General features: G+C 40.1%; 1 protein-coding gene across 6 annotated transcripts in view; it reads left to right on the top strand.

Annotated features, from left to right (window-relative positions):
* Positions 1-24,799, top strand: part of GOLIM4 (golgi integral membrane protein 4) — an 84,597-nt gene that overhangs the window by 37,190 nt on the left and 22,608 nt on the right. For 3 of the 6 annotated variants that reach the window (XM_034998516.1, XM_034998507.1, XM_034998535.1), the window contains exons 2-8: positions 9,127-9,201; positions 10,736-10,785; positions 12,097-12,150; positions 13,462-13,612; positions 17,586-17,668; positions 18,196-18,279; positions 22,137-22,292. In XM_034998516.1, coding sequence (XP_034854407.1) covers positions 9,127-9,201; positions 10,736-10,785; positions 12,097-12,150; positions 13,462-13,612; positions 17,586-17,668; positions 18,196-18,279; positions 22,137-22,292 — 653 coding nt within the window. Of the gene's footprint in view, positions 1-1,219; positions 1,332-9,126; positions 9,202-10,735; positions 10,786-12,096; positions 12,151-13,461; positions 13,613-17,585; positions 17,669-18,195; positions 18,280-22,136; positions 22,293-24,799 lie in introns of all 6 variants that reach the window. The other 3 variants (XM_034998553.1, XM_034998544.1, XM_034998525.1) reach the window with 2 other exon arrangements.

Below are 24,799 nucleotides of genomic sequence, written 5' to 3'. Positions count from 1 at the left end.
CATCCCAATTTGTCCCCTTTCCCACCTTCGCCCTTTGATCTTCCAGCTCACTCTACCTCAGCTACCCTGACTTTGTACTTTTCTTAGAACATCCCAAGTATGCTTGCCCTGTAGAGCTTTTGCCTTGCCCATTCCTTATATCTAGAACATTTTCCTCTAGATGTCTGTAGTAGTAACTTGCACTTTTATCAAGTCTTGGCTCAGATGTCTTCTCCTCAGTGAGTCATGCCTTGAATACCCGATTTAGAAATGTGACCCATCCTCCCCATACCTCCAGTCTCTTTTACCCTGTTCCCAACCCCCTCCCCCTGCCGCTGACACTCATTAGCTCCTAATCATTTATATATCTGCTGGAATATGAGCTCCCCAAAGGCAAATATTTTTTTTACTGTTGGGTTCATAACGTATTTCCCAAATATCAGAACCAGTGTCTGGTACATAATAAGTGTTCACTGAATACTTGTTTGATTTGTTGAATGAAGTATTCAGGATGCAATAGATATGTAACCTTAAATAATATTTCTGTATAAGCCAGATTCTTATGAAACCTTTTCCAAGATATATTGCATAATTTCACATCTTGAGGTGAAAATGTGACATTGGGAGTTTGGATGAAGATGGGGTTGCTTGTGTACTGTTGTGTTGATTTGAAGAAGTCCGTTGTAGCCTGGCTCATCCTGCCCTCCTCGTGCTTATGCTCTGCCATGCAGGTTTGTACAGAGTAAAAACCTCTTAGGGGTTGATACTTGAGTACTTTACTTTAGGTTGTTTCCTCTTTGCTGGTGTTGGTGGAAGTGTCCATGGAGACAGGTTCCCATGATGAAATCAGATCACTTAGGAAAATGAAATGTCTTTTCTGGTTGGTTCAAGCACATCAGTTTTGAAAAGTATATGCATAAATGCATAGTCCTTTATAAAACCAATGTGCTTTTGCATATTTTAGCCCATCTAAAGGGCATTCTTCTACATCCTTGCACCAATTTGGGATGACCAGAAGCCTCTCTCCCTCTTTCTCTTTCTCTCATTCATTATTTCCTGAAACACTGGGATGCTGTCCTGCTAAAATCTGACTGCTAGATAAGAAAAGTATTACTGTACAGGGTCTATTTATATACATCTAATTTTAGAATAATTTTGCTTCTATTAACTGTGAGTCCTTAAGTTTCTAATATATATGCATATGTATGTATAATTTATATATATAATTTTTGCTTTGTAGAGTGCAACATTTTCATGGGACAGGAGGATATTTTTCCTCTCCTCTTACAAAGAGAGTCTGTTTAAAAATCTGCTGGAACAGCAAGTCATTATGTCAGCTCACCTAACCTTTGGTGAGCTCTAATTGTCTTCTTACTGTTTTACCTGACTTTGCCTCTTCTCACAGCCCGAATTTATTGATTATAAGCTTTTTATAAGAGTCAGTCCTACACTTTTGTGTTTCCCAAGGTGCCTGGAACACTGCTGGGCTGTAATATAATAGCTCTGAGGACCTAAGAGAAGAATCCTTTCATGAGAAGTGAATAGATTTCATCTAATAATAAGAATGATTATTAGTAGCTCACCACTTGAAAGAAGACTCGTATGAAGAAATATATCTTAAGTCAGCTAATGTAATCCTTATTTGAAAAAGCCAAATCTCTGATAGTGTCATGAGGGAAAGCCTGGGTATAGTTTTATCCAAAATAGAAAAGGCAGTTAAGCACCACTCAAATCATGGTTAAAATTTCCATTTGAACGACTTCATAAACTGTATGCATTAGCAAACTTAAAAATAGACACTTGTGTGAGCTATTATAGGAACTTTATTGTGCAGCAAACAAAAAACAAAACAAAACAAAAAAACCCCCAGAAAACCTCCAATTGCCATGCAGTAGAAAAATACCTAATCAGACTGTCCTTTTTTTCTCTCAGCATCCTGAAAGCGTCTATATTCCAGGGCTATGATTTAACTAATGCTAATCTTATGGGCCTGCACATCAACAGATAAATTTATATTTAATCTCTATTCTGTTACTTCTCCCTTCTCTGCGATACATGAGTACTAATGAGCCAACAAATGTGGAAATTTAGTTTAAAAGTGCCTGGACATAAAGGATGGTAGACAAATGAGCAAAAGTATGAAGTCTCTTCTAAATGCACTCATTCATTTAACAGCTATTGAATACCACTAGATATTAGGAACTGGGGTATTGGGACGGAAGTAGTAATGAAGGTTTGGGATATAGAAGAGGAAGTTTAAGGAGATAGCCAATCCCAGCCTTCGAGGCACATATAGTTCATTCATTCATTTCTTATCTATCGAATGTCGAATCCAATGTGCCAGGGATATAGGAATGAAAGAAGGCAAACCGGCAATTCTTACCCTGACTAAACTTATATTCTAGTGGGATAGAAAGGCAATAAATAAGACAAATTAACTAAAAAAAAAAAAAAAAAAAAAAAAAAAAATACCGTAGAGTGTTATGTGCTAAGGAGAAAAATAAAGTAGGAATGGAGACCAAAAGTGTTGAGGGTGGGGAGCAGGTTGCAGTTCTCGGTAGGTTGTCCAGGAAAGGACTTGGTGAGAAGGTATCCTTTTAGTAAAGATATGCAGGAAATGAGGGAGTCAGTCGTGCAGGTGCCTGGAGAAGGAGCAGTGGAGGTTCCAGCAAGAGGCAGTTCAAGGTGCTGAGGTGAGAGGGGGCCTGGCCTGTTCAAGGAGGGACAGGCTGGAGCAGGACAACAATCTGGTGAACCCTGAGAGGGGGTTGGGTTTCACTCAGAGTGTGATGGGAAGCCACTGTGAGGTTTTCCCCCCGGCGTGGAATGTGAATATGTAATTTAGTAAAGGGAGCTAACCATAGGAAAAGGTTAATTAATAATTGAATTCAGCTATAAATTGTCAAGCAGACTGGAAAGGTTAAATTGTACTAGAAGATGTAAAACTAGGATGAGTGAGAAGTAAAAGCTGGACTTAACTGTGAGAGATCATAGTGAAGTTATGAAGACAGTGCAGGAGTTGGGCTAAGCGCCGACGGCAGACTTAGGGTGCCCTTGCCTGCCCCCTGGGGGCTGGAGGGAGGATCCAGTGAGATCCTCAGAATGTCGCCACACTCTTATTTTACTTAGTTGTTTTATATGGGTTATTTTCCAAGGAGATCTCCTCTGTTCTTTCTCAGACTCCTTATGAGGTAAAATGATGAAGGAAGGAAAGATAATTGGAAAACTGTGTCTATGATTTGTCTTCTTGTTAATTACCAAGTCCTTGTTCTACAGAAGAGGGGGCGGCTGTCCTCCGTCCCATGTCTGGTGAGTTAGAACCACAACAGAAAACTGTTCTTAAAGACTGTAATAAATATCTGCTATTTTAGGCCTAAAAACAAAGACAAAACAAATCTTCAAAAGTATTATGTTCTGGCAACTAAGGTGATTTCAATTTATCTTCCTTTTTGTCATTCCTCTTGCTATCCTACTTAAAAATCTTCAACCACAGGGGCACCTGGATGGCTCAGTCAGTTAAGTGGCCGAGTCTTGATTTCATGATCAAGGTGATTGTGATCTCAGGGTTGTGAGATTGAGCCCCGCTTCCGGCCCCTCATTCAGCACAGAGTCTGTTTGAGTTTCCCTCTCCCTTTCCCTCTGTCCTTCGTCCTGCTCTCTCTCTCTAAAATAAATAAATAAAATCTTAAAAAAAAAACAAACCTTCAACCACAATTGTCAAAAGCACAGATTTTTTCATTTTAATCTTTATCCTCTGTAAAGTGATAAAGGTAATTGCAATTCTTAATGTTTTCACAAGTTGAATTGTGTGACTTTCATACAGTTGTTTGTTTTTTATAAAGCTAAAACCTTTTGTTATTGTCAAGACTGAAAGCAAAATTTTATGGGCTGTTGCTTCTGCCAAAGAAACATTGCCCTCTCTTGGCTTAAGGTGTTAAAACACTTAGCAATGTTTTCTGTCTAATTTTGGAGTGTTGCTTTTTAATTCTGAATTGGAGCAGTTTGCCCTGAAATGTCATGGATTTGTATTTTGCCCATAAGTGGATGTATACAGCTAATTTCTCTTGTGACTTTCAGAGGAAGTCAGAGTTAAAATGGAAAATTGCTGTGGGAAGCTGGCATGATTTTAAACTCTTGAGTGCTTGGAGGAGGAGTAAAACCTCTTTTGACATTCTCCACTGCATGGAAAATATTAAACTCCTTTTCAGGAAGCAGGGGAGATGATGAGTATTACGCATTTTCATCTTTTTCTCATGGGTTCTTGTGATTCAAATCCTATCCCCATTGCAGTGTTACTCTGAATTAAAAATCTTGAATGCCAAGATTGAATCATTATTTTTGTCCTTAGTTTTCCTTAAACTTGTCTGGTGCTTTGAGAATATTCATTATGTACCTTTTTTGTTGTAGAGATTCTAGCAGTATTAGCTCATCTTCACTGATGCCCTTGACTTCAGAGTATAAATAGAAAAATAGAGATAGGTGACAAGGATTGATTAGCGGATCCTCCTTCTAAGTGAAACAGTAAACCTATCTAGATAAATCACTAGCTCAAAGGCCTGGAAAATGCATGTTAAAAGAATTAAGGGGAGTGTGGGTGTATGTGTGTGTGTGTGTTTAGTTGATAGGGAAGTTTTCTAGAAGAACTAAAAGGACACGAAAAATTCTATCTGGTCTGTTTTACTGTCTTTCAGTTTATATTTAAAAAAAGGCTTATGGGTTTTGGAGCTGTTGGACTGATTATTTACTTCTTTTTTTTTTTTAAGGGAAAAATTTCTTCTAAGTAACAGGGAACCGAGATTAATATTTTATTGCCTTTTCGAGTCCCCCGCCCTCTCTCCATATTATATATATATATATACACACACACACACACACACACATATATATATATATAATTACTTCATTATTATTAGACTTTAATTGTAGGTTTGAAAGCCTCTGATTCCTTCTCTGGCAATCTTAAGCCACCACAGATAGGAGAAAAAAGTATTTTAGGATTTTCTAGCATTTACTCTGTGCCAGGTGGTGTTCTAAGCACTTGGCACATATTAACTCATTTAACCCTGACTTCCACCCAGAGACATAGATACTGTCATTATTCCCATAGACGATGTCAGGAAACTAAAGTACAGAGAAGTTCAATAGCTTGCCCCATAGGGGATGGATCTGGGATTTGAGTCCAGACACCAGACTCCATGCTCTCAGCCACTATGTTACCGCCTGCCTCTTTCTTTCTCTGCCTTTCTTTTTCGAATTTGCAATTCCAAGGGTGAATTTTCACGCCCACTTTCCCTTCCCTAATGTGGTGTCCTCAGCTTATCTTTTAAGGCTCCTTTTGGCTTTGTTTTCCTGAACTTGAGGAAGGAACGGCACTTCTCCCACCTCTCGCCTCTGCCAGTTGCTGCTGCTGCCTTTTCTCCCCTCGCCCTTGCTGGTGGTCTTCCACCCTGACACCATTTCTGCGTTCTTAAGTTATTTTACGTCAGGACTAGAAACTGGTGCTCCACTAATGGCTTGACCAGTTCTGAGTAAGAAAACATGAATAGTACGACTACCTCATGGTTTGTGTGTATATCCTCTCTTCCTGTTGACCGCATCTTTGTTCACTGCTTTTGCAAAACCATATTCTTCATGCCTTAGATGTTGCTACTAGTGATGCCATCTTATTCATCCGTGAATATCTCAAGATTTCTCAAGACCTTTGAATTTTGACTGGAATCCACAAACATATCCTTCTCTTAGTGGACATTGTGTAGCATCTGTTTAGGTTATTGATGAAAGTTTGTAACTGTGTATCCAAGGATTTTCTGGCTTTTGAGACAAGACTGCTATTAATATGTTGAGTGTGTAAATTCCCATTGAGCATAAAACTGTCAAAGACAGTTGTATGAGTCAGTATGATAAATGGGTACTTTGGACCAGCTGTTGGCACATTATCTACGTGACCGCATTGCTGGCAAGAGACTAAAGAATGGAGCACTGTCTCCCACCCTCTCATGGCATCCCCTATACTCCCTCTCTACTTGCTGTAATCTAGTGGACCCTCCACTCTTACTGAAGATGAAATAATACTGATGAGTTTTCTGCTTCCCAGTGCAAAGACAGTCATTACCTGATTACCAAGTCCCATACAAGCCTGACTTTGCAACAGCAAGATTGTAGTGATTGCTGCTGTATCTTAAGTAAAGAATTTCACCAGATTGTGATTTGCAAATGCAGCGTTCCCCTCTATTATTTCCCATCTATCATTACCATTCCATAACAAGATTTACTACTTAGAGTCTGAGGTGCCTGGCCATAGGTGGTGAGCAGTCCTCTCCTGTTTGTCTTGTTGATTATACTGCTGTCTTTTAAAATCATGGATGTTTCTAGGCTGGAATCCCTTCCCTCTAGTGGTCCTGACTACCAAGGGGTCCTTGGGAGCCCCTAAACTTGGGCCCTCCCCACCCCCACTGCCACTTCAGTTCCATTGGAAAAAAGATCTTGACTATTCTTCCTGTTCCTTTCTTTGAAAGTGATGCACGTGCTTGCTAAAATCATCTGTGATATATCCACTTTGTGCACCACAATTCCATTTTAAGTGGCATGTTTATGTTTCCATGACCCTACCCAGACCTGGGAACTTTGGCCAGTGGATTAGAGGAGAGGGAGTATATTTCCTTCCAGCTGGGGGGCTCAGGTGTTCCTCTGCCATCCTATTCTTGCCTCTGGGATATCAGGATAGCATTGTAATAGACCTGGTTCCCTGTACATTTTTCCCACCTGACTGAAATTCTCAAAGACTGTAAGCATGCATGCAGTTTAGGGCGTGGCTTAGTGAGATCCTTAAAGTGCTAATCTTTTTTTCCTCTGCCGTGTTCCAAACATCATTCCAGATGATACTGTTCGTACCAATTCAAGGAACTTCTTGGTTTTAATAGGCTTTTAGAAATCGGCAGAGGGACTTATATACCGTACAGATTGGTTTGGAAAAAAATGTAATTTCTCAACAGTGGACTTACAACCAAGCTTTTTGGAGTTCAGCTACCTTTAGCCCAATTTCCGACCTCTGTGCCTTTGTCCCTGTGATGTCTTCCAGAGATGCCTTTCTCCCGTGGCACCCTTTTCTATCAAATTGCTCTTCATTCTCAAAGCCAGCCAAGAGATGAGTACCTCTGATGACTACCTCACCCCTCTCCCATCCAGAGCTCATCCTTGTCTTTCCTTGGGCTTAAATATACTTTTATTATGCTAAATGTATTTAGCTCTAATTATATAAAAATTACCTAACCTATCTACTGTGTTAGGTTTGAGCTGCTTGTGGCCAAGGCCCATGTCTATTCATTTTGCATTTCTACACATAATGTGGTTCCAGATACATAGTAGGGGCTCCATAAATGCAGACTTATATTGGATCCTTTATAATAAAATAGCACGGGGAGGGGGGGTAGGGGTCATCTGGCAAAAGAAATTGAACCCGGACGGAGAAAAAGACTGGGACAGGGATTGTTAGGATGACTTGTGGGAGGCTGAGGCTGCGGGGGAAGCTGAGATTGGGGCACACATGCTGTGGGGGAGGACACCATGCCAGATCGGGTGGTGGCAGGCATTCTAAGGGGGTGTGCACAGAGAGGTTAGCAGAAGTGTGAGTAGAGGTAGGGGCTGTGGTAGTTGTAGAGGGAGCCCTGGAAATGGAAAGTTTCTGTGGGATGGCAAGATGAGACATGCAGCATGGGGAGAGGGTGGAGGACACAGAAGATGCTGGGCATGTTGGAAGGAGGACAGCAGTGGCTGGTAACTGGCAGCTGGGACACTGGGGAAAGGGCAGGCAGCAAGGAGTTACAGCAGGTGTGAGGGGGGGAGTGGCTGTGACCTTGGCCCTTTGGGATGGCCAGTAGTTCTGGGCAGCTGGATGTGTGGTACCTGGCAAGTCAGTGATTGATGATTAAATTGTATCTTAGGTAGCCAAAGGCAGCTAAAGACTGGTCGAAGAACCAAATGACATCTTGGGCTTAGTCTGGCAAGGAATGAGATCATAGGTGACCATAATGCTGCACAAATAGGATTCAAAGCATACCTCAGAAATTCAGTTTTTGCCTTTTTTCCCCTTCTTTGCCTTTTACAAACCACTCTGTGAGGCTGGGTTTTCTGTCCCAGGACGAAAACACAGACTTGGATACTTCTCAACTTCTCTCAGATTAAAAAAAAAAGTATTTGTAACTTTTATCCATAAACACGGTCTTGGTCTAGTAAGTATTATGTCTGGTCTAGTCCATATGCATGCATTTTATTATATAAATAAAATACCTATTTTCTTATTTTATTCATTCAAAGGCAGAGCTTTTCCCACTCTCCGAGCTCCTGTTTGCTGTAGATGTGAAGCCAGAGGTGGGGAAGAGAGTTCTGATAAGCTTCTCCTCCCTGTTTTTCCCCTAGGATATCCACACTTCCTCTCTACTCGCCAGGCAACGCTGGCTTTTTCAGAGTAGACAGGGCAGGTAGGGGGAACCTTGGTACCATGGCAGATGTGAACCTGACCTTCATAGGTTCTCTGTAGAGTCCCTCCCTCTTCATTTCTCTGGCTCTCTCACCTGTGTTTTCCTTGATGTGGGGGAATACACCATCTCTTTCATGCCGATGGGGTGCTGAGGTTTTCTCAAGGGTCCAGCAGCCTTAGTTCCGATTCAGATCATGGGGACTTGGCAGTACTTAAGGGATACCTAGGTGGAAAAATCCTGGAGTCTTTAGGAAATGCTGTGCTAGTACCTAAGAGAGAGGTGGGAGCTAGAAATATAGATGTGGGGCTAACTGCTGTGCAAACAGTGGTAGAAGTCAAGAGAGTGGACACATTTACCCAGGAAAAGACATGGAACCTCACAGAGAAGGTTTTGAGAAGCAGGAGAAGGAGCAGGGGCTGGTAAAGAAGATGGAAAGAAACTTCTTTCAGAGTATTGCTTAGTATTGCTTCTATAAAGGGGCAGACCGTGCAGAAGTCAGCTCAGACTGTTGTGGCTGTTTTTTACCCAGCATGTGGAACTTATAAACGCATACATTTTTATTTTAATTGTGAAGACCCTAAAGTGTTTACCCCCCATTTTGAAAATTGATGTGAATCTTACTTTAGAATTTCTAATTCTTTGCAGACAAATTTTAACTTTTTTCTTTCAGTTGTGTATGAACACAGATCAAGATTAGAGAAATCCTTGCAAAAGGAAAGACTTGAACATAAGAAAGCAAAAGAAGGTAAATAGAAAATGCAGTTTGTATTCTGTGTTTTTATCATACTTTGAAACATCATGTGCTTGCTTTACTTTGTTGTTGTTGTTGTTGTTAAGAAATGTCTCAAATCAACCCTAAGTCACTCTTACAGGTAGACAGAGAAAGTCAAGCCCTATGTTTTGCATTGTACAACACAGTAATTCCTGCTTAAGACTGGGTTCTGAATCTTTCATTCCATGTGCTGCAACCTTGGGGTAGTTCGCATTATTAGTTACACATATTCTATGAAATAAACAGCTTTTCATCTGGATGTTACACACATACGTTACTCATACCTGAAAATTCTGTCCATAGATAGTAGGGGTCCATGTTGTCCAGAATATGACAGATTTTATACATTCATATACACACATGTGTACATACATACATACATATATGTACATTTACAACATAATAAATTGATCACATTGTATGGCGTCTCTTTTTTTCGTATGGTGTCTTTTAAGTTACGCACTTATTTTCATCTTGTGAAGACTTACTGGCACAGCTGATCCGTTCAAATTGAAAAATTAGCATCTAGCACAAGCATTGGGCAATGCTATTGATTTTTCTATATCGCATAGGCTTTATACAGCTTGTTCTTTGAAATTATCCGCTTACTAGCTCATGTTTTGTGAAATCTTGTGAGGAAATATAAGTTAGGTATTCTGTCTGACTATGTTGGTGTGGGGTAGAGAGAGGGAAACTGAGAGGGCAGTATGGGTTAGGATGTTTTACTGACCCTTGGATTAAGCCTGTCTGAGGAATAGGAGTTTAACATCATGAGAATGCTTTGATGGGATTTGGATTTTCCTTGTCTTTAAATGCAGAGTGATTTTATAGAGCCATCTAGTGGATAATAAAGCTTTAAGAGCATTAAAGATGGTTTCCACTGTTTGCTTTCTCTTTTCGAGTCCTGAATGATTTTAGCGTGCCATCTAGCGGACAGCAATAATCATCTCTGTCTTTAGGTATGCCTCTTTTTTTTTTTCTCCTAAATTTCAAGGAGAGTTAATCACAGAGTGCACATTCTAAATTCACTTCTAATTAATTGGTTATAATGTGTATTTTCCTTATTCAAGATATACAGCTTTAAAATAAAGCTGAAAATTATGTAATAGTTTTTTTTTTCCAGCTCTTTCTAAAAAGGCCTTAAGAGGCAAAATAAAGTATGTTACCAAACAGATTGCTTTTATTTTTATTTTTTTAAATATTTTATTTGTTTATTTGACAGAGAGAGAGACAGCGAGAGAGGGAACATAAGCAGGGGGAGTGGGAGAGGGAGAAGCAGGCTCCCCGCGGAGCAGGGAGCCCGATGCGGGGCTCGATCCCAGGACCCTGTGATCATGACCTGAGCTGAAGGCAGACACTCAACGACTGAGCCACTCAGGCGCCCCCAAGCAGATTGTTTTTAAAACTAAAATATTTTTCACAAGTCTGAACAAAATTTGCTTTTATTCTTTTGAAAATTCCATGATGAGTTAATCACACCCAATTTTCACAATTTTTTATTTTCTAGATTTTCTTGTTTATAAGTTAGAGGCACAAGAAACACTAAATAAAGGAAGGGTAAGTTTTGGATTTTTTCTTGATTATTTTATGAAACTTAAGGAGAGGGAAATAATAGTGGCAAAATCTTTTACTATGTTGATCGTTAGGACTGAAAGGCTGAAATATACATACATATGTATATGTATATGTGTGTGTGTATATACACACACACACACGTACGTATATATGTATGTATGTATTTATTGCTGCCAAAAAAATCCTGCAATGTTACTGTCACTTGCACAGTCCAAATTCACTGGAGAAAAGCAAGTTTTTCTCTTACTCCAAGAAGAATATATAACCATGAGTTGAATGAAACACTGGCATTTTGGAGTATTAAAACTGAGAAGAGTCAGTTCCTCGGATAGCTGGGAGACTGTCAGCTTTCAACTCTTACCGCCTTTAAAAGCCCCAGCCAAAACTGTGTGCTTTCTGTTGTGCATTTCATAATGCAGTTTCTTTGTAAAGTAAAAGAGTAAAGCAGTAAAATAAAGCAATAGAGTAAAAATGCAGTTCATCTTAGAAATGGTAAAAAAATGAAAGAAACAACTGGTTGCAGGTGTGCTTGTGCTGGAGCCAAAGCAGGGGTGTGGGGGTCAGATAGAAGAGCCCCACATGGGGAGAGAAGATGGTTGGGTGTCTCGTGTACACACTGCTCCCGGCTGCCCAGGACTCTGCACCTGCGTGTCAGGCTGTTCTGCTGGGACACACATGTACACACGTGTACACCACTGGAACATGGCTTAGGCTCAAGCGTCAGTCCTGGCTCTTCTACTAAAGGAAGTGTTTGCCCTCAGCTTATTCCTTATCCTTTCTCCATTTCTTCGCTCTGTGAAATGGGAGTCTCATTTGGGTAAAGTAATATATGGAGAATTCCTTACGCACTGAAGCTCAGGGAAAGAAAGCGCCTTTTCTCTTGCAAAGCTTGCGAGGCCTGGACCTAGTCCCCTCCGAGCACCTGGCACAGTGTATCAGCCATGCACAGTGACAGTGGCTCAGGACAAGGTCCTTGTGCATCGGAGCCTCGGTTCTTCTCAGCTTGAGAGGGGAAGTAAATCATTTCCAGGGCCCCTGCTAAGCTGCTTTTTTACAATTCCATGTCTTGCTTTTTCTTTACTAAACTCTAGCAAACTTAGAGGAATGTTAAGACTTCATTCCAGCCATTAAATAAAGAGATGGCTCTAGAGACATCCTGGTTCAAGCATAGAATTCATTGTAGCTTATGTAAGTGAAATAAATGGAATTCTTCTGTTAAGTGCATTAAGCTATGTTTAGCAAGAGAGCCAGATTCATTATCTTTGTGTTAACTATTTTCTTTTCAATTTACAGCAAGATTCCAATAGCAGATACAGTGCGTTGAATGTGCAACATCAGATGTTGAAAGTGAGTAATTTAAAGTTGTTCCTCATGAATGCATGAATGAAAGAATTAACTGAGTAACTTAAGTGATTAAGGAAAGCTTACGAAAAATTGATCTGTATGGTAGGATGGTACATTAAAGTCATATTTCACTAAAAATGCTGTAGAATTGTAATGTTCCCTCCTCTTACCACCCAATTACAACAATCCTAATCATCTTATTATACATTTTCTTATAAATCTGTCTGGTCACCTAATTTTTAATTTTATTCTCTTTCTCTTTTAAGGCTTTCTTGTTTGTGTTTGCTTGCTTAGTTTCTCACAGTGGTTTTCCTCATATGTTTCTTTTTATCTTAGGCACACTGGAGGCAGTAGAATGATTAAACGCCTCCTTCATGTTACTAATATTTCATGTGTCCTTTTACCTACCACAGGAACACAATTTATGTTTAAAGATTCTCCTTCCTTGGTTCTTGGGTAAAACTCATTATTGTGTGTCGAGAAGACTTGGAACGAGAGAGAGTGGAGGGGAGAGAGTCGTGATTTCTGTCAAGCTAGGAGAGAGGAGTGGAGCCATCAAGCGTTCTGCACAGGAGGAAAACCCTGCCACGATCTCCGCACCTCCAACCTCCCTCCCTTGCCCGCCTCGCTTTTTGTTTGGTGTTGTCTTTCCTCCTGTATCAGGAGAACAAGTGCTTTTTATTGAAGCCAGAACCGTTCCTAGTATCAAGAAAGTAGTGCGTGGATTAAAGCAGACCACCCTTTCACATTAGCATTTGGAGACTGTGGGTTTTATCTAGATTGTGATTCCAGTGTAGGAGTATGACGAGGAGTAAGGTAAATAAGAATCATCCTATAAACAATGTATTACTTCCCCCAAAGGGAAATAACTCTTTTTTTTTAAACTAGGTTACCAGGAAGGCTGAAAATTAAAGAAGGGAAATAAAAAAATGTTGCTCGGAAAACATCAGATTGAAAGAGGAAGTCTGGAATAGCCGTGGAGGGATAATTTTTCCATTCGCTTTACCTTGTTTCCACAGCAATTTGAGCCCCTGGGAGTTTCCCCAATCCTTCCCCTTTCCATCTCCCACGGCTAACTTCTAACTTCTTGTTGTTTTTACCGATGTTCAAAATTAAGGAGAAAATTATTTCTGACCATGATCCCAAACCCTTGATTTGAAATGTAAGGGAAATGCAGGGAAGCTGCCCCAGTTCAAAGCAACCTGAGGAAAACAAAGCCTCCTGCTGCAACTGTTCTTTCTTGAGAGAGAAAGGCTCTAGACTGTGGTATAATTTAGAGAATGTACATCTCTGCTCAGGTTCTCGTCTTTGCAGAGTCAACACGAGGAGCTGAAGAAACAGCACAGTGACTTGGAGGAGGAGCATCGCAAACAAGGAGAAGACTTCAGTAGGACGTTTAATGACCATAAGCAGAAGTACCTGCAGCTACAGCAGGAGAAAGAACAAGAACTTTCTAAGCTAAAAGGTATTTGGAAGTCTGATTAGCTAGTTTATATGGAAATAACTACTCAGTGTAATGTTTCAGTAAAGCAATAGAATCGTGTTTGTTTGCATGGCAATTGATTCACATTTACCATGTGGTGCTTTACCAGCCACTTACTTCTTTGTAACATTTCACAATTTTCCTTATCTCTTTGGGTTTGTTTAGGAAACAGAATAGAATACTTGGTGTTTCCCAATGGGGCACATTGGCCACATCGGGCAAGAAAAGTTCTCTTTTTATGTGTGTTGTAAGATATTTAGTATCTCTGACCCCTACTCACAAAATGCCATCAGTGCTCCACATTCAATGTGATGATCAGAGTTGCCCCATGCATGTCCTAATCTCCAAGGGGCTAAAAAACTACCTGTTGATCACTAGTAGTAGCTTTGAAAAGCTCAGGATCTAGAGTCAGACTGCCCTGGTGAGTCTTGGCCTCTTCAATTTCTAGTTACAGGACCATGGACAAATTGTATGATCACCACAGGCCTCATTGTCATCATCTGTAGAATTGGGATATTCATAAAAAGCTATTCAACCTCGTAGGGTTGGATTAAATAATTTATGTAAAGCACCTAGCACAGTTACTGATATGTGATCAGTGTCAGCATGAGGTATTTTCATAGTATTATGAAACAAATTGTATCACTCTGAGTATATGTAAATTCTGAAAAAGGGAAATATTCTACAATCACCTATTCAGGTGCTAAATAAGTTTGAAGTGTGAGAATTGGTTTAAAAAGTCACATGGTGCTTGCGAAAAAACAATGGTGAAATCCGAGGAAGGTCTGTGGTCCAGTTAATTATACTGTGCCAAACAATATTTTTATTTTATATAAGATATCATCGTAGAAGGAAGCTGAGTGATAGGTACTTTGGTCCTCTCTGTATTTTTATTTGCAATATTTTGTCTATAAGTATTTCACAATAGTAAGTCATAACAAAAAGGCACATGAGAGTTAAGTAGCCATTGAGGCAGAGTATTAAGGGTTAGGGTGGTCTTGAAAGTGTTGGGCCAGGTGTCAGCAGATGATACCCGAGAGCTGTAGACGTGCAGGGGCGTTGGTTGGCTGTTGGTGATATGGCAGATGGTGGGGGTCATTAAGATAACAGACAGAGAAACGTCCTCACAAAGGAAATATAAAGCATGTTTTCTTGCATCTCCTCTATATTCCTTTCTTTGAAACAAAGTGCATTTAGAGCAAAATTTTAACAAATTATATGTAGAAGTAATAAATCAGAACCGTGGAAAATAGGAGGACACATGTATGCGAGTTCTGCGTACTGAGATAATTTCAGCCTCATAACCTGGTCTGAACTTCCTGGTAGCCACGACCGAAAGGGAAATGCAGTAAGTTTTGGGGCTCTTATCATCAGAAAGAAAATATACCTACCCTGTGCGTGGGGCAAGGCAGGGAGAAAGACAAGGAGAAAGAAAGAGAAGGGGTGAGAGAGAACTGTATTTCTGGTATCAGTTAATTTTTGGAAGAAATTTCTCAGAGGCCTTAAACAATAGGGTGTGACAGTGCCTTTGACACTTTACTGAGCAGTTTCTACGTCAGCACTTTTGTTTGATTATGATCCTTTGGTAAAAGCTTCGGATAGTGAGTTAAAGCACATGGTGACAGATGCAGGTCAGTAGTGACAACTCAGACGTATAACCCAGGTAGTCTCGGGTTAAGTTTAATGTGATACCAGGAGGGAATTTAGAATTCCTGGGAGATAAACTGGTAACGTAGAAGCTTAGATAATTATTCTTTTTCATTTCTGTTCTAATAATAGCTGACACTCAGGACATGTTCACCATGTGCTAGTACCAGGTGAAACTTTTCATGCAATTGTTTTATTTAATTCTCATAACAACCTGTAAGCAAGGCATTGTGTTTAGCCTAATTTAACAACGGAAGAAACTGAGCCTTCATAAAGTTAAATAACTTACTCAAGGCAATACAGTTAAGGCACAGAAGCAACTGCCATTAAGTTTATGACCTCAAACTCCTTTAGAAGCTAGCAGTTTGGGTATTTGTGTGTGTGTGTATGCGTGCGTGCATGTGTGTATGCATATGTGTGTGTGCGTGCGTGCATGTGTGTATGCATATGTGTGTGCGTGTGTGTATGTGTGTGAATGTGCGTGCAGGTGTGTATGTGTGTACGTGTATGTATGCATGCGTGCATGTGTGTGCACGCGTGCGTGCATGTGTGTATGTGTGTGCACATGCGTGTGTATGTGTATGTGTATGCGTGCGTGCATGTGTGTATGCGTATGTGTGTGCGTGTGCGTATGTGTGTGAATGTGTGTGTGCAGGTGTGTATGTGTATGTGTGTACGTGTATGTATGCATGTGTGCACGTGTGTGCGTGTGCATGTGTGTATGTGTGTGCATGCGTGTATGTGTATGTGTGTGAACGCGTGCGTGCATGTGTGCGCGCATATGTGTGCATGTGTGTGCATGCATGTGTGTGCGTGTGTGTATGCGTGTGTATGCGTGCGTGCATGTGTGTATGCGTATGTGTGTGTTTGCGTGTATGTGTGCATGCATATATGTATGCGTATGTGTGTGCGCGTGCGTGCATGTGTGTATGCGTATGTGTGTGTGTGTGTGTGTGTGTTTACTGAAGCCCTCTCCAGCCAACAACACACTGACAGTCCCCTTGGATCTCCAGTGGTGTCCTATTTTGACCTTTGCATCAGAACCTTTCCCACCTTGCTCTTGACCTCTCCCTTACACCTAGTCAGCCATCCAGAGCTCAGGGGTGAGGCAGGGATGATAAAGGTGTAAAAGTGGACAGAAAATAGGGTGAGAGATGGGGGCGGGCACTTTTTTTCAGTGCTGAGTGCCACGTCGGAGAGCTCAGGTTTTGTCTGAGGAGGGTGGCTGCCACCCAGGGATAATTTGCCTGGCACACTGTAGACCCAGACCTGCTGTGTCAGCATCATTATTAACAGCCTCCCCTTTCACTTTCAAAGGTATCTCCCATTGAAAAATGAATTATATTGTCACCTGCCACCATTCAACTTCTGCTGACTCTTGTCACATGAGAATTGGCCTCATGTTGCCAGATCTTAGTAGACCCAGATCCTTGATTTTTAAATGGTGCCAACTATTCATATGTGGAACACTCTGCATAGGCCAACACTGCAGGGGCCAGGAGAAAAAAAAGAAAAGAAAAAAAGTGTGAGCTGGATTCAGCCCCGGGGCTGCCAGTTTATAACATCTAATGGCCAGATGCAGCGAAAGTAAGAAATTCACCCAGTGGGTAGGAGAGGTGGGCCTGGAATCTTTAAGTCACTGAGGCTGTTCCCTGAACAGTAGGCTTAAGATTGGAGAGATTAGAGGGCTTCACTGAGACAGCTACAGCCTCACATTGTAGGCCTGGGAAAACTGTCCTATCGCTATTGGAAGGGGGAATTTGTATCAGGCAAGAACTCAGTACCAGGGGAAAGAAAATATACTTAGAATTTTTAAGCAGGTAAGTGGGGTTTCTCTCTGTCTCTTCTTTTATTTCTTGAGTTGTCTTTGCAATTGAAATACCTTTTGGGGTCCATGGAAATTATTCATGCCATGAGAAATAGGGTTTGTACTAATTTTGATAACTTTAATTTGTGGAGAGACTCAAATCTTATACCATCCCTGCCTGTTACATTTTATTCCTGAGGACTTGCTTACTACAGAAATACTTCATTTTTAACTCCTGAGTAATTAGAAATCCTTAACTTCCACACTGTGTAGCTTCCTTAAAAGTATTTAAACTACCAAACCAGATTGTATTGGAATGGCAGGCTGAATCCATGTCACATCCCAAAATGATAGAATTTTTGTTGATTTGGCATGCTATACTGTCAAAATTCAAAACAAATCCTAAAAATAGTTATGTGAAGTTGTAGATGTGACAATAATGGAATCAAAGGCCAGAAAAATCTCAAGGCTTTATGCATGATTTTTTTTCTCCACAAATAGAAACTGTGTACAATTTGAGAGAAGAGAATAGACAGCTAAGGAAGGCACACCAGGACATGCATACACAGCTTCAAGACGTCAAGGTAAAACAAACCCGGGCATTTGACTGCTTAGTATTGGCCTGCTTTACTTTGTAGAATAGCTTTACAAGTCATTCCCTAATTGACCTGCATTCAAATCCACATTGTTATTTTGGACTTTGCATAAACTGGATTGTGCCCACTACTTCTACCGCATCTGCATTGTAAGCTAAAAGATGGTCTGAAAATCCAAACATTTTCATTAGTACCGAAATGATTCTTTGGCTAGATGGTTGCATTTTAATAAGCTTTTTATTTATAGAGGTTTATTAATAATGAAGTATTTGTTTCTTTGGTTTTGATTTCATTGTAAGGGATTGTGATATTTAGGTAGCACGTTTTAGATTTCAGAATACTATCTTATTATCTGTCGTCTTCTCTCTACAATGATTTTTAAACTCAGCAAGTGCTGCAAGAACAGCAAACAAGCAGGCAAGCAAGCTACGTTTGGGTGCTCATAGCACTGTCAGCCGAAGAAGAATCTGTCTTAGAATGTTAAATCTCAACATGTAAAATTCTTTTTTGTGTAGCAACAGCATAAGAATTTACTCTCCGAGCATGAACAACTTGTAGTGACTTTGGAAGACCACAAGAGTGCGCTAGCTGCTGCACAGGTTAGAAGGGTAGCAGCCTCTATGGGTTCTCCTTACAATCTGCTTAACATTTCCCAATTCCTTTATGCATGTAGTCTCTTACAAGCCAATCTTCAGTGAGTTCTTAGGACAGAGCTCTCCTGATCCTGAGGATCATGCATGCTTTCAAAATTCAATCAAGAGAATATTAAATAAGCCTTTGATTATTTTTTTGCACTGGTAGTGTGGTTGGTACCTATGACTATTTCTACCCTCCACCAGCCCCTACATGCAATGGTCAAATGCTTGTTTAAACCACAGAAATTATCCCATATATATGGTCTTCCGCCACTCTCTGACCTGTGGTAACTCTTCTTATAGGATCTATAGGATTTTATGATGCTAGCTACCAAATAAATTATTGTCAGACTTTTTCTTCCATCCCTCCCTCCCTTGCTTCCGTAACCCAGCCTACACACACTCCTTTTAGGACTAGCCTTATGTGTTCTTGGCCAAATTACAGAAAATAAGAGATCTCATGTCAATGGAGAAGGAAAAACAAGAGTCGTAAGTTCCGTTTTTCAAAGCCTAGAACAGTCCCTGGCACAAAGTAAGCCCTCAGTGGTTATTTACTGAATGTACAAACGAACGAATACAAGTGTTGGAGAGCCTTTTAAAGAATACCATACTGTGTTTTACAGCTTTCTAGGAGAAGCAAACAAACAGGAATGGCTAGCTTAGTCACTAGGTTTATACTTCTCTTCAGTTGGAAGAATTAAGAGGAAAACCAGCTATCTGTCTTTACCAGGAGACCATTTTTTTTTGTATTATATTTTGTCTTTATAAAATTAGGAAAAGTATAACATGCTGGGCCTTGACGCATCTCATTGGCTGTAGCATCTGTATTTGTGGGACTCCTTTTCAAGGTAGTCATTGATTATCCCCCTATGAAACTGTGCCTGTGTGGTAATTTTTTACAGGTGTACAGATTAAATTGACTTTAGGAGATTATTTCATTCAAAACCCTCTTTATAAAATTTTTACCAAATACTATTTTATTTGAGGCTGCTTTTCATGCTGAAAAATGTGACAAACCAATTTGAATATTCTGTGTGCTATGATGGCCACAAATATTAGACTAAGCAGCAATTTGAAAATCCAGAGAAATGTAAATTAAAATAATGCATTTAATGACCAAGACTGAATTCTGTAGTAAGCACATCGGCAGTACTATGGACAAGATTTTGTAATGGAAAAAAATATTTTTATGTAACTTATGTATAGTATTCTATTTCTTTAAAAATATATTCTGCTCCTTTGAGAAGGGGCTCAAGTTGTCCTGCCCACCAACCACCCCCTTTAAATCATTATGCCAGAACTAGGTGTAGTACTTAGAGTCCCACCTCAGATCTCCATATTAATACTGCTTCAAGCATCTACATTTCTTATGTAAATCATCTTATGAGACTGAGACTTGACATCCTGATTTTTTCTTAAAGATTTATTTATTTATTTGAGAGCATGCATGGTAGGAGGGGCAGAGGGAGAGAGAGAATCTTGAGCAGACTCTGAGCTGAGCATGGAGCCTGACACGGGGCACGATCTCACGACCCTGAGATCATAACCTGAGTCGAATCCAAAAGTTGGACGCTCAACCGACTGAGCCACCCAGGTGCCCCAACAACCCAATTTTTAAATGTAGTTGAGTGGGGGGACAGCAGGAACAGAATAGAGGGACGTGTGGGTGGCTCAGACAGTTAAGCGTCTGCCTTCAGCTCAGGTCTTGATCCCAGGGTCCTGGGATTGAGTCCCACATCGGAACCCTGGCTCAGCAGGGAGCCTGCTTCTCCCTCTCCCTCTGCCGCTTCCCCTGCTTGTGCCCCCTCTTTATCTCTCTGACAAATAAATAAATAAAATCTTTAAAAAAAAAAGAACAGAATTTTGAGTTTACAGTGTGTCAAGGATCATCATAAGAACTTTTTATACAGGACTTTAATGTTCACAGTCAACTGAGTTATATAACATTGTGTCCTTTTTATTTTTTTAATTTATTTTTTTTTAACATTGTGTCCTTTTTATAACTAAATAAAAGGAGGTCAAAGGGAAATAAAACAGCTGGCCCAAGATCAGCGACCAGACTGAACTTAGAGTTTAGGTGCTCTTGACATCATGGTCATGTGTAACTCTTAAACTGTTGTTTTTGGAGACTATCCTGCATCACAGTTACCTGGCCTTGCCCCAGACCTACTGAATCATAATTTCTAGGGTGAGGGGCCCAGGAGATTGCACTTTTAACATGATCCTTTCGTGGTTCTCAATTCACACTAATATTTGAGAACTGAGCATAACTGCTTTCAAATATAATATCTCTAGGAGGAGGAGAAAGAAGAAATATTTATTAAAAGTATCACTATGTGGATGTCTTTTTAAAAAATTTTCTTTGGGGACGCCTGGGTGGCTCAGTCGGTTAAGTGTCTGCCTTCGGCTCAGGTCATGATCTCAGGGTCCTGAGATCTAGTCCCGCATTGGGCTCCCTGCTCAGTGGGGAGTCTGCTTCTCCCTCTGCCTTCTGCTCCCCCTGCTTGTACTCTCTCTCTGACAAATAAATAAAATCTTAAAAAATAAAAAAATAAAAATTTTCTTTGACCTCCAAAGTTGGTTTGCAAATGTTTTGATAGATTTCTGGGATAAGGGCCACTATTAGCCATATGACATACCTTTGTACAAATTACAAGGATGCACTCCTCTGAGATAGATTTAGCAAGAAAACTTCTTCACCTTTGTGTGAACTGGAAAAAAATAAAAAGGCCCCCCTTCGTTGGGGTGGAAGAGCACTCTGCCAGGGTGCACGGCTAGGGCAGTGGGGGTGCCAGCTGGGTTCCAGCCTCCACTCACCCGCTCTGCTGTGCCCACTGGCTGGAAACTTGTCCAGAATGGATTTCTGTGTTTCTTGGATGTGTTTATGTAGGTGTGTGTTTATACACACAGCATTTCTGTTTTAGGATAACAGTGTTGGTGCATATGATGAGCTAAGTATGAGCAGTGTCTATTGATTTTCTTAGTGAAGGTATTTGATTTTTTTTCTGTCTTTCTAGCTCCTTGTATTAAAAATACCGTGCATGCACACACACATACACACCACCACCACATATACACAGATACACCTGGATGAGTGTATTGTAGTTTAATACTTACATTAGCGCCTTTATCACCTTACAAGAAAGGAGGTTCACAATTGAGGAATAAAAATCTAGGCTCATTTCATGCCTATGCTATTGCTTTCCTAAATCTTCAGAGCACAATACCAAAAGCATTCTGGAAAGTTAAGGACCCTATTTGAGCACAGGTTGATGGTGGCGGGGGGTGGGGTGGGGGGGTAGGTGGCCTGAGTGATTTTATAAATAAATAACTAAATATATATATACTTAGTTACTTATTTTGAACTTATGATTCCTTTTCACTGAAAAACATTACTCAGACCATATTGGTAAAAGATATCTGCACTTGTATTTATATAATTGTGTGAATTTTTAAACAGATTTTTTAATGCTATAAAACTGATTGCAAACTGTGTTTTAATAATGATATTTATACCAGAAAGTTATTTATAAAAATTCTGACTGTTTAACATAGCATGAAAAGCTAACATCTGTCTTAGATTTTTTTTTCCTCCGTTCCCTTTATATCTAATTCTCATTTGCATGTGCTTAAAAATGGTTAAGCATGTCCAAGTAAGAATAGCTAATGCATGGAAATAATCTGCATATTTTTCCTAACTTGTACTTAGGTATAATATTTTAGTCTAGTCTTCCAGTGAACCCTAGTGTCCATCCATGAACGATATCTCTTTCCCTCCTCAAATTGTACAATTTGTATCCAATTGTGCAATTTATACACAGACACAAGTTGCAGAATATAAACAATTGAAAGATACTCTGAATAGGATTCCAAGCCTTCGAAAGCCAGAGAAAGCAGAGCAGCAGAATGTTACCCAGGGGACACATTCTCCACGAGGTGACAACACAGCGAGGGAGGTCGCAGCCGGAGAGCCAGAGGTAAGAGGCGTGAACTGGTATTCTGTGATGGGGTCACCTTCCCCGTCAAGCTGTTATCAGGTGAACTGCTCTAAATATTGCCAACTCTGCCTCCAGAACAGTGGTTCTCAAATTTTAGCGTATATCAGAGTCCCCACCAGAGCTGTTAGAATGCAGATAGTTGGGCCCTAGGCCAGAATTTCCAGTTCAGTTATTTTGGGATGAGGCCTGAAGATTTGCATTTCTAACTGATTCAGCTGGTCTGGGGAGGACGCTCAGAGAACTACTGCTATAGTATTTTCTGGGAAAGACTTTACTGGCTTTATTTTTTTGGAAGGGGCTGTTGTATCTGAATTTTTATATTTTCTTTTTGTTCTTGTTGTTTGGCTTTTTGGGGGGTAGAGTGAGAAGTTTAAATGATCATGAGGCTGTTCTATAACAGCCCACTCAAGTATTACAGTTGGTAATATAGTTGAACTTGATGCAGTGCTAGGTCCACACAGAACAAGCCAAAATTGTATTTAAGAGGTCTTGATAAAACTATCAAAGGTATGAGTGCTAGTCTCTTAATCCACTTTTTTTTTTTTTTTTTTGCATTCCTGCTCTTCATAAAAATTGAGCCTTGCTTAAGAGTGTCTCCTAAGTGGGACATCAAAAGTAGGGTCACCCTTATCCTCAAGTCTAACATAGTTGTTTTAATCACATGCATAATACAAATGGCAAATATGGGTGTCTTTCTCCCTGAAAAAGTTGTTTTTAACAGTGAATGTTTGAGAGTGTGTGTCCTGCATGACCATCTTACGGGAGTAATTAAGTTGCTGTGAGTAGACTTGATTGAAGTCTTTAGTCTTGCAGAGCATTCCTTCACAGACAGAACCTTCTGTGTCTTCATGGACCCTTCTTTGTTACTATTAAGAAAACATGACCAGATCCCTGGCCTGGGAACTAGTCCTCTTCCCTGTCCTAGTCTGACTACCTGTTTCCTGGATTAATTAATCTTTTAATGACTCAGACCTTTAGTTTTTCATCTGTGAGGTGGAGATAGTAGTTATCTGCTATAACCTTTCTCGCAGGAATTCTGTGGAGATAAATGGCAGGTATTTGAAAGCACTTAAGGCTCTTTAGAGAAATATAAAATATTCCTCTAAGTCAGAGCAGTATTATGTCCAACCTGCCAGGTATGTGAGGACGTTGGTAAGACATACATCTCCAGAAGTTGTCTTCAGATGTCTGAGAGAGGACTTTCTTCCTCCATTTATTTATTTACTTACTCATTCATTCATTCATTCATTCATTCATTCATTCTGATTTCTCAGTTATAGTTCTGTCAATTTAAGAAGAGGGCTTCCCATTTATTTCAATTTGGAGGAGCAATCTGACCAAATAAGTTATTTTTCCCAATAAATAAGGTTGGAGGCGGGAAGGAGTGATAAATTTTCGTGTGATATTATATCATCTTTTTTTTTGCCCCTCTTTTCTAAGTAATGAAGATCACGTGGAACTCTCTGAAATTTTAAATCCAGGAACACCAATTTAAACCAACCAATTTTAGAAGAGGAGTTCTCTGTAAAAAAAGACATTTTTTTATGTTGAATTTTATGTATTAACAATACAAAATATTTACAAAGGATTCCCTCTGATTTATGAAGAAATACTACTCTAATGTGTTAAAAAATATTTTATTGTATGGGGCACCTGGGTGGCTCAGATGGTTGAGCGTCTGCCTTCGGCTCGGGTCATGATCCCAGGGTCCTGGGATCGAACCCCACATCGGGCTCCCTGCTCCTCGGGAAGCCTGCTTCTCCCCCTCCCTCTGCCACTCCCCTTGCTTGTGTACCCTCTCTCACTGTGTCTCTTTCTGTCAAATAAATAAATAAAATCTTTGAAATATATATATATATTTTATTGTATCTGGTTTAATGGGCACAAATATTTTTAGCTAACATGGATGCCTATTAGTAATGGCATTCTTTTTTTTAATTAGTCAGTAAAAAATAAACCCAACTCATCTTCAATTTGATCTTGTCCTTCTCTTTCCAAATCATTATATTTTTTAAAAGTTCTATTCTTAATTGAAGTAAGCTCTACACCCCTCCCCCACCCATGGGGCTCAAACTCACAACCCTGCGATCAAGAGTCGCATGTTCTGGGCGCCTGTGTGGCTCAGTTGTTTAAGCGACTGCCTTCGGCTCAGGTCATGATCCTGGGGTCCTGGGACTCTCAGGTCATGATCCTGGAGTCCCGGGATTGAGTCCCCCCATTGGGCTCCCTGCTCAGTGGGGAGTCTGCGTCTCTCTCTGTCTCTCCTCCTCTCATGCTCTCTCTCTATCACTGTCTCTCTCAATAAATAAATAAAAATCTTAAAAAAAAAGATTTTATTAAAAAAAAAAAGAGAGAGTCGCATGTTCTTGCAGCTGAGCCAGCCAGGTGTCCCACTTTTCAAATCATTATTGAAAACAAAATTTACATTGAAGAAAATTACATAAACACCTCATCACTTGAAGGTTGAGGGGTTTTTCCTTTTTGTT

Source organism: Mirounga leonina, unplaced genomic scaffold (genome assembly GCF_011800145.1).
Source record: "Mirounga leonina isolate KUSES-001 unplaced genomic scaffold, KU_Mleo_1.0 Mir_115, whole genome shotgun sequence".
In the NCBI taxonomy this organism is placed as follows: Eukaryota; Metazoa; Chordata; class Mammalia; order Carnivora; family Phocidae; genus Mirounga; species Mirounga leonina.
Note: the sequence above shows the minus strand (reverse complement) of the source record. Positions and strands in the feature narration are given on the sequence as shown.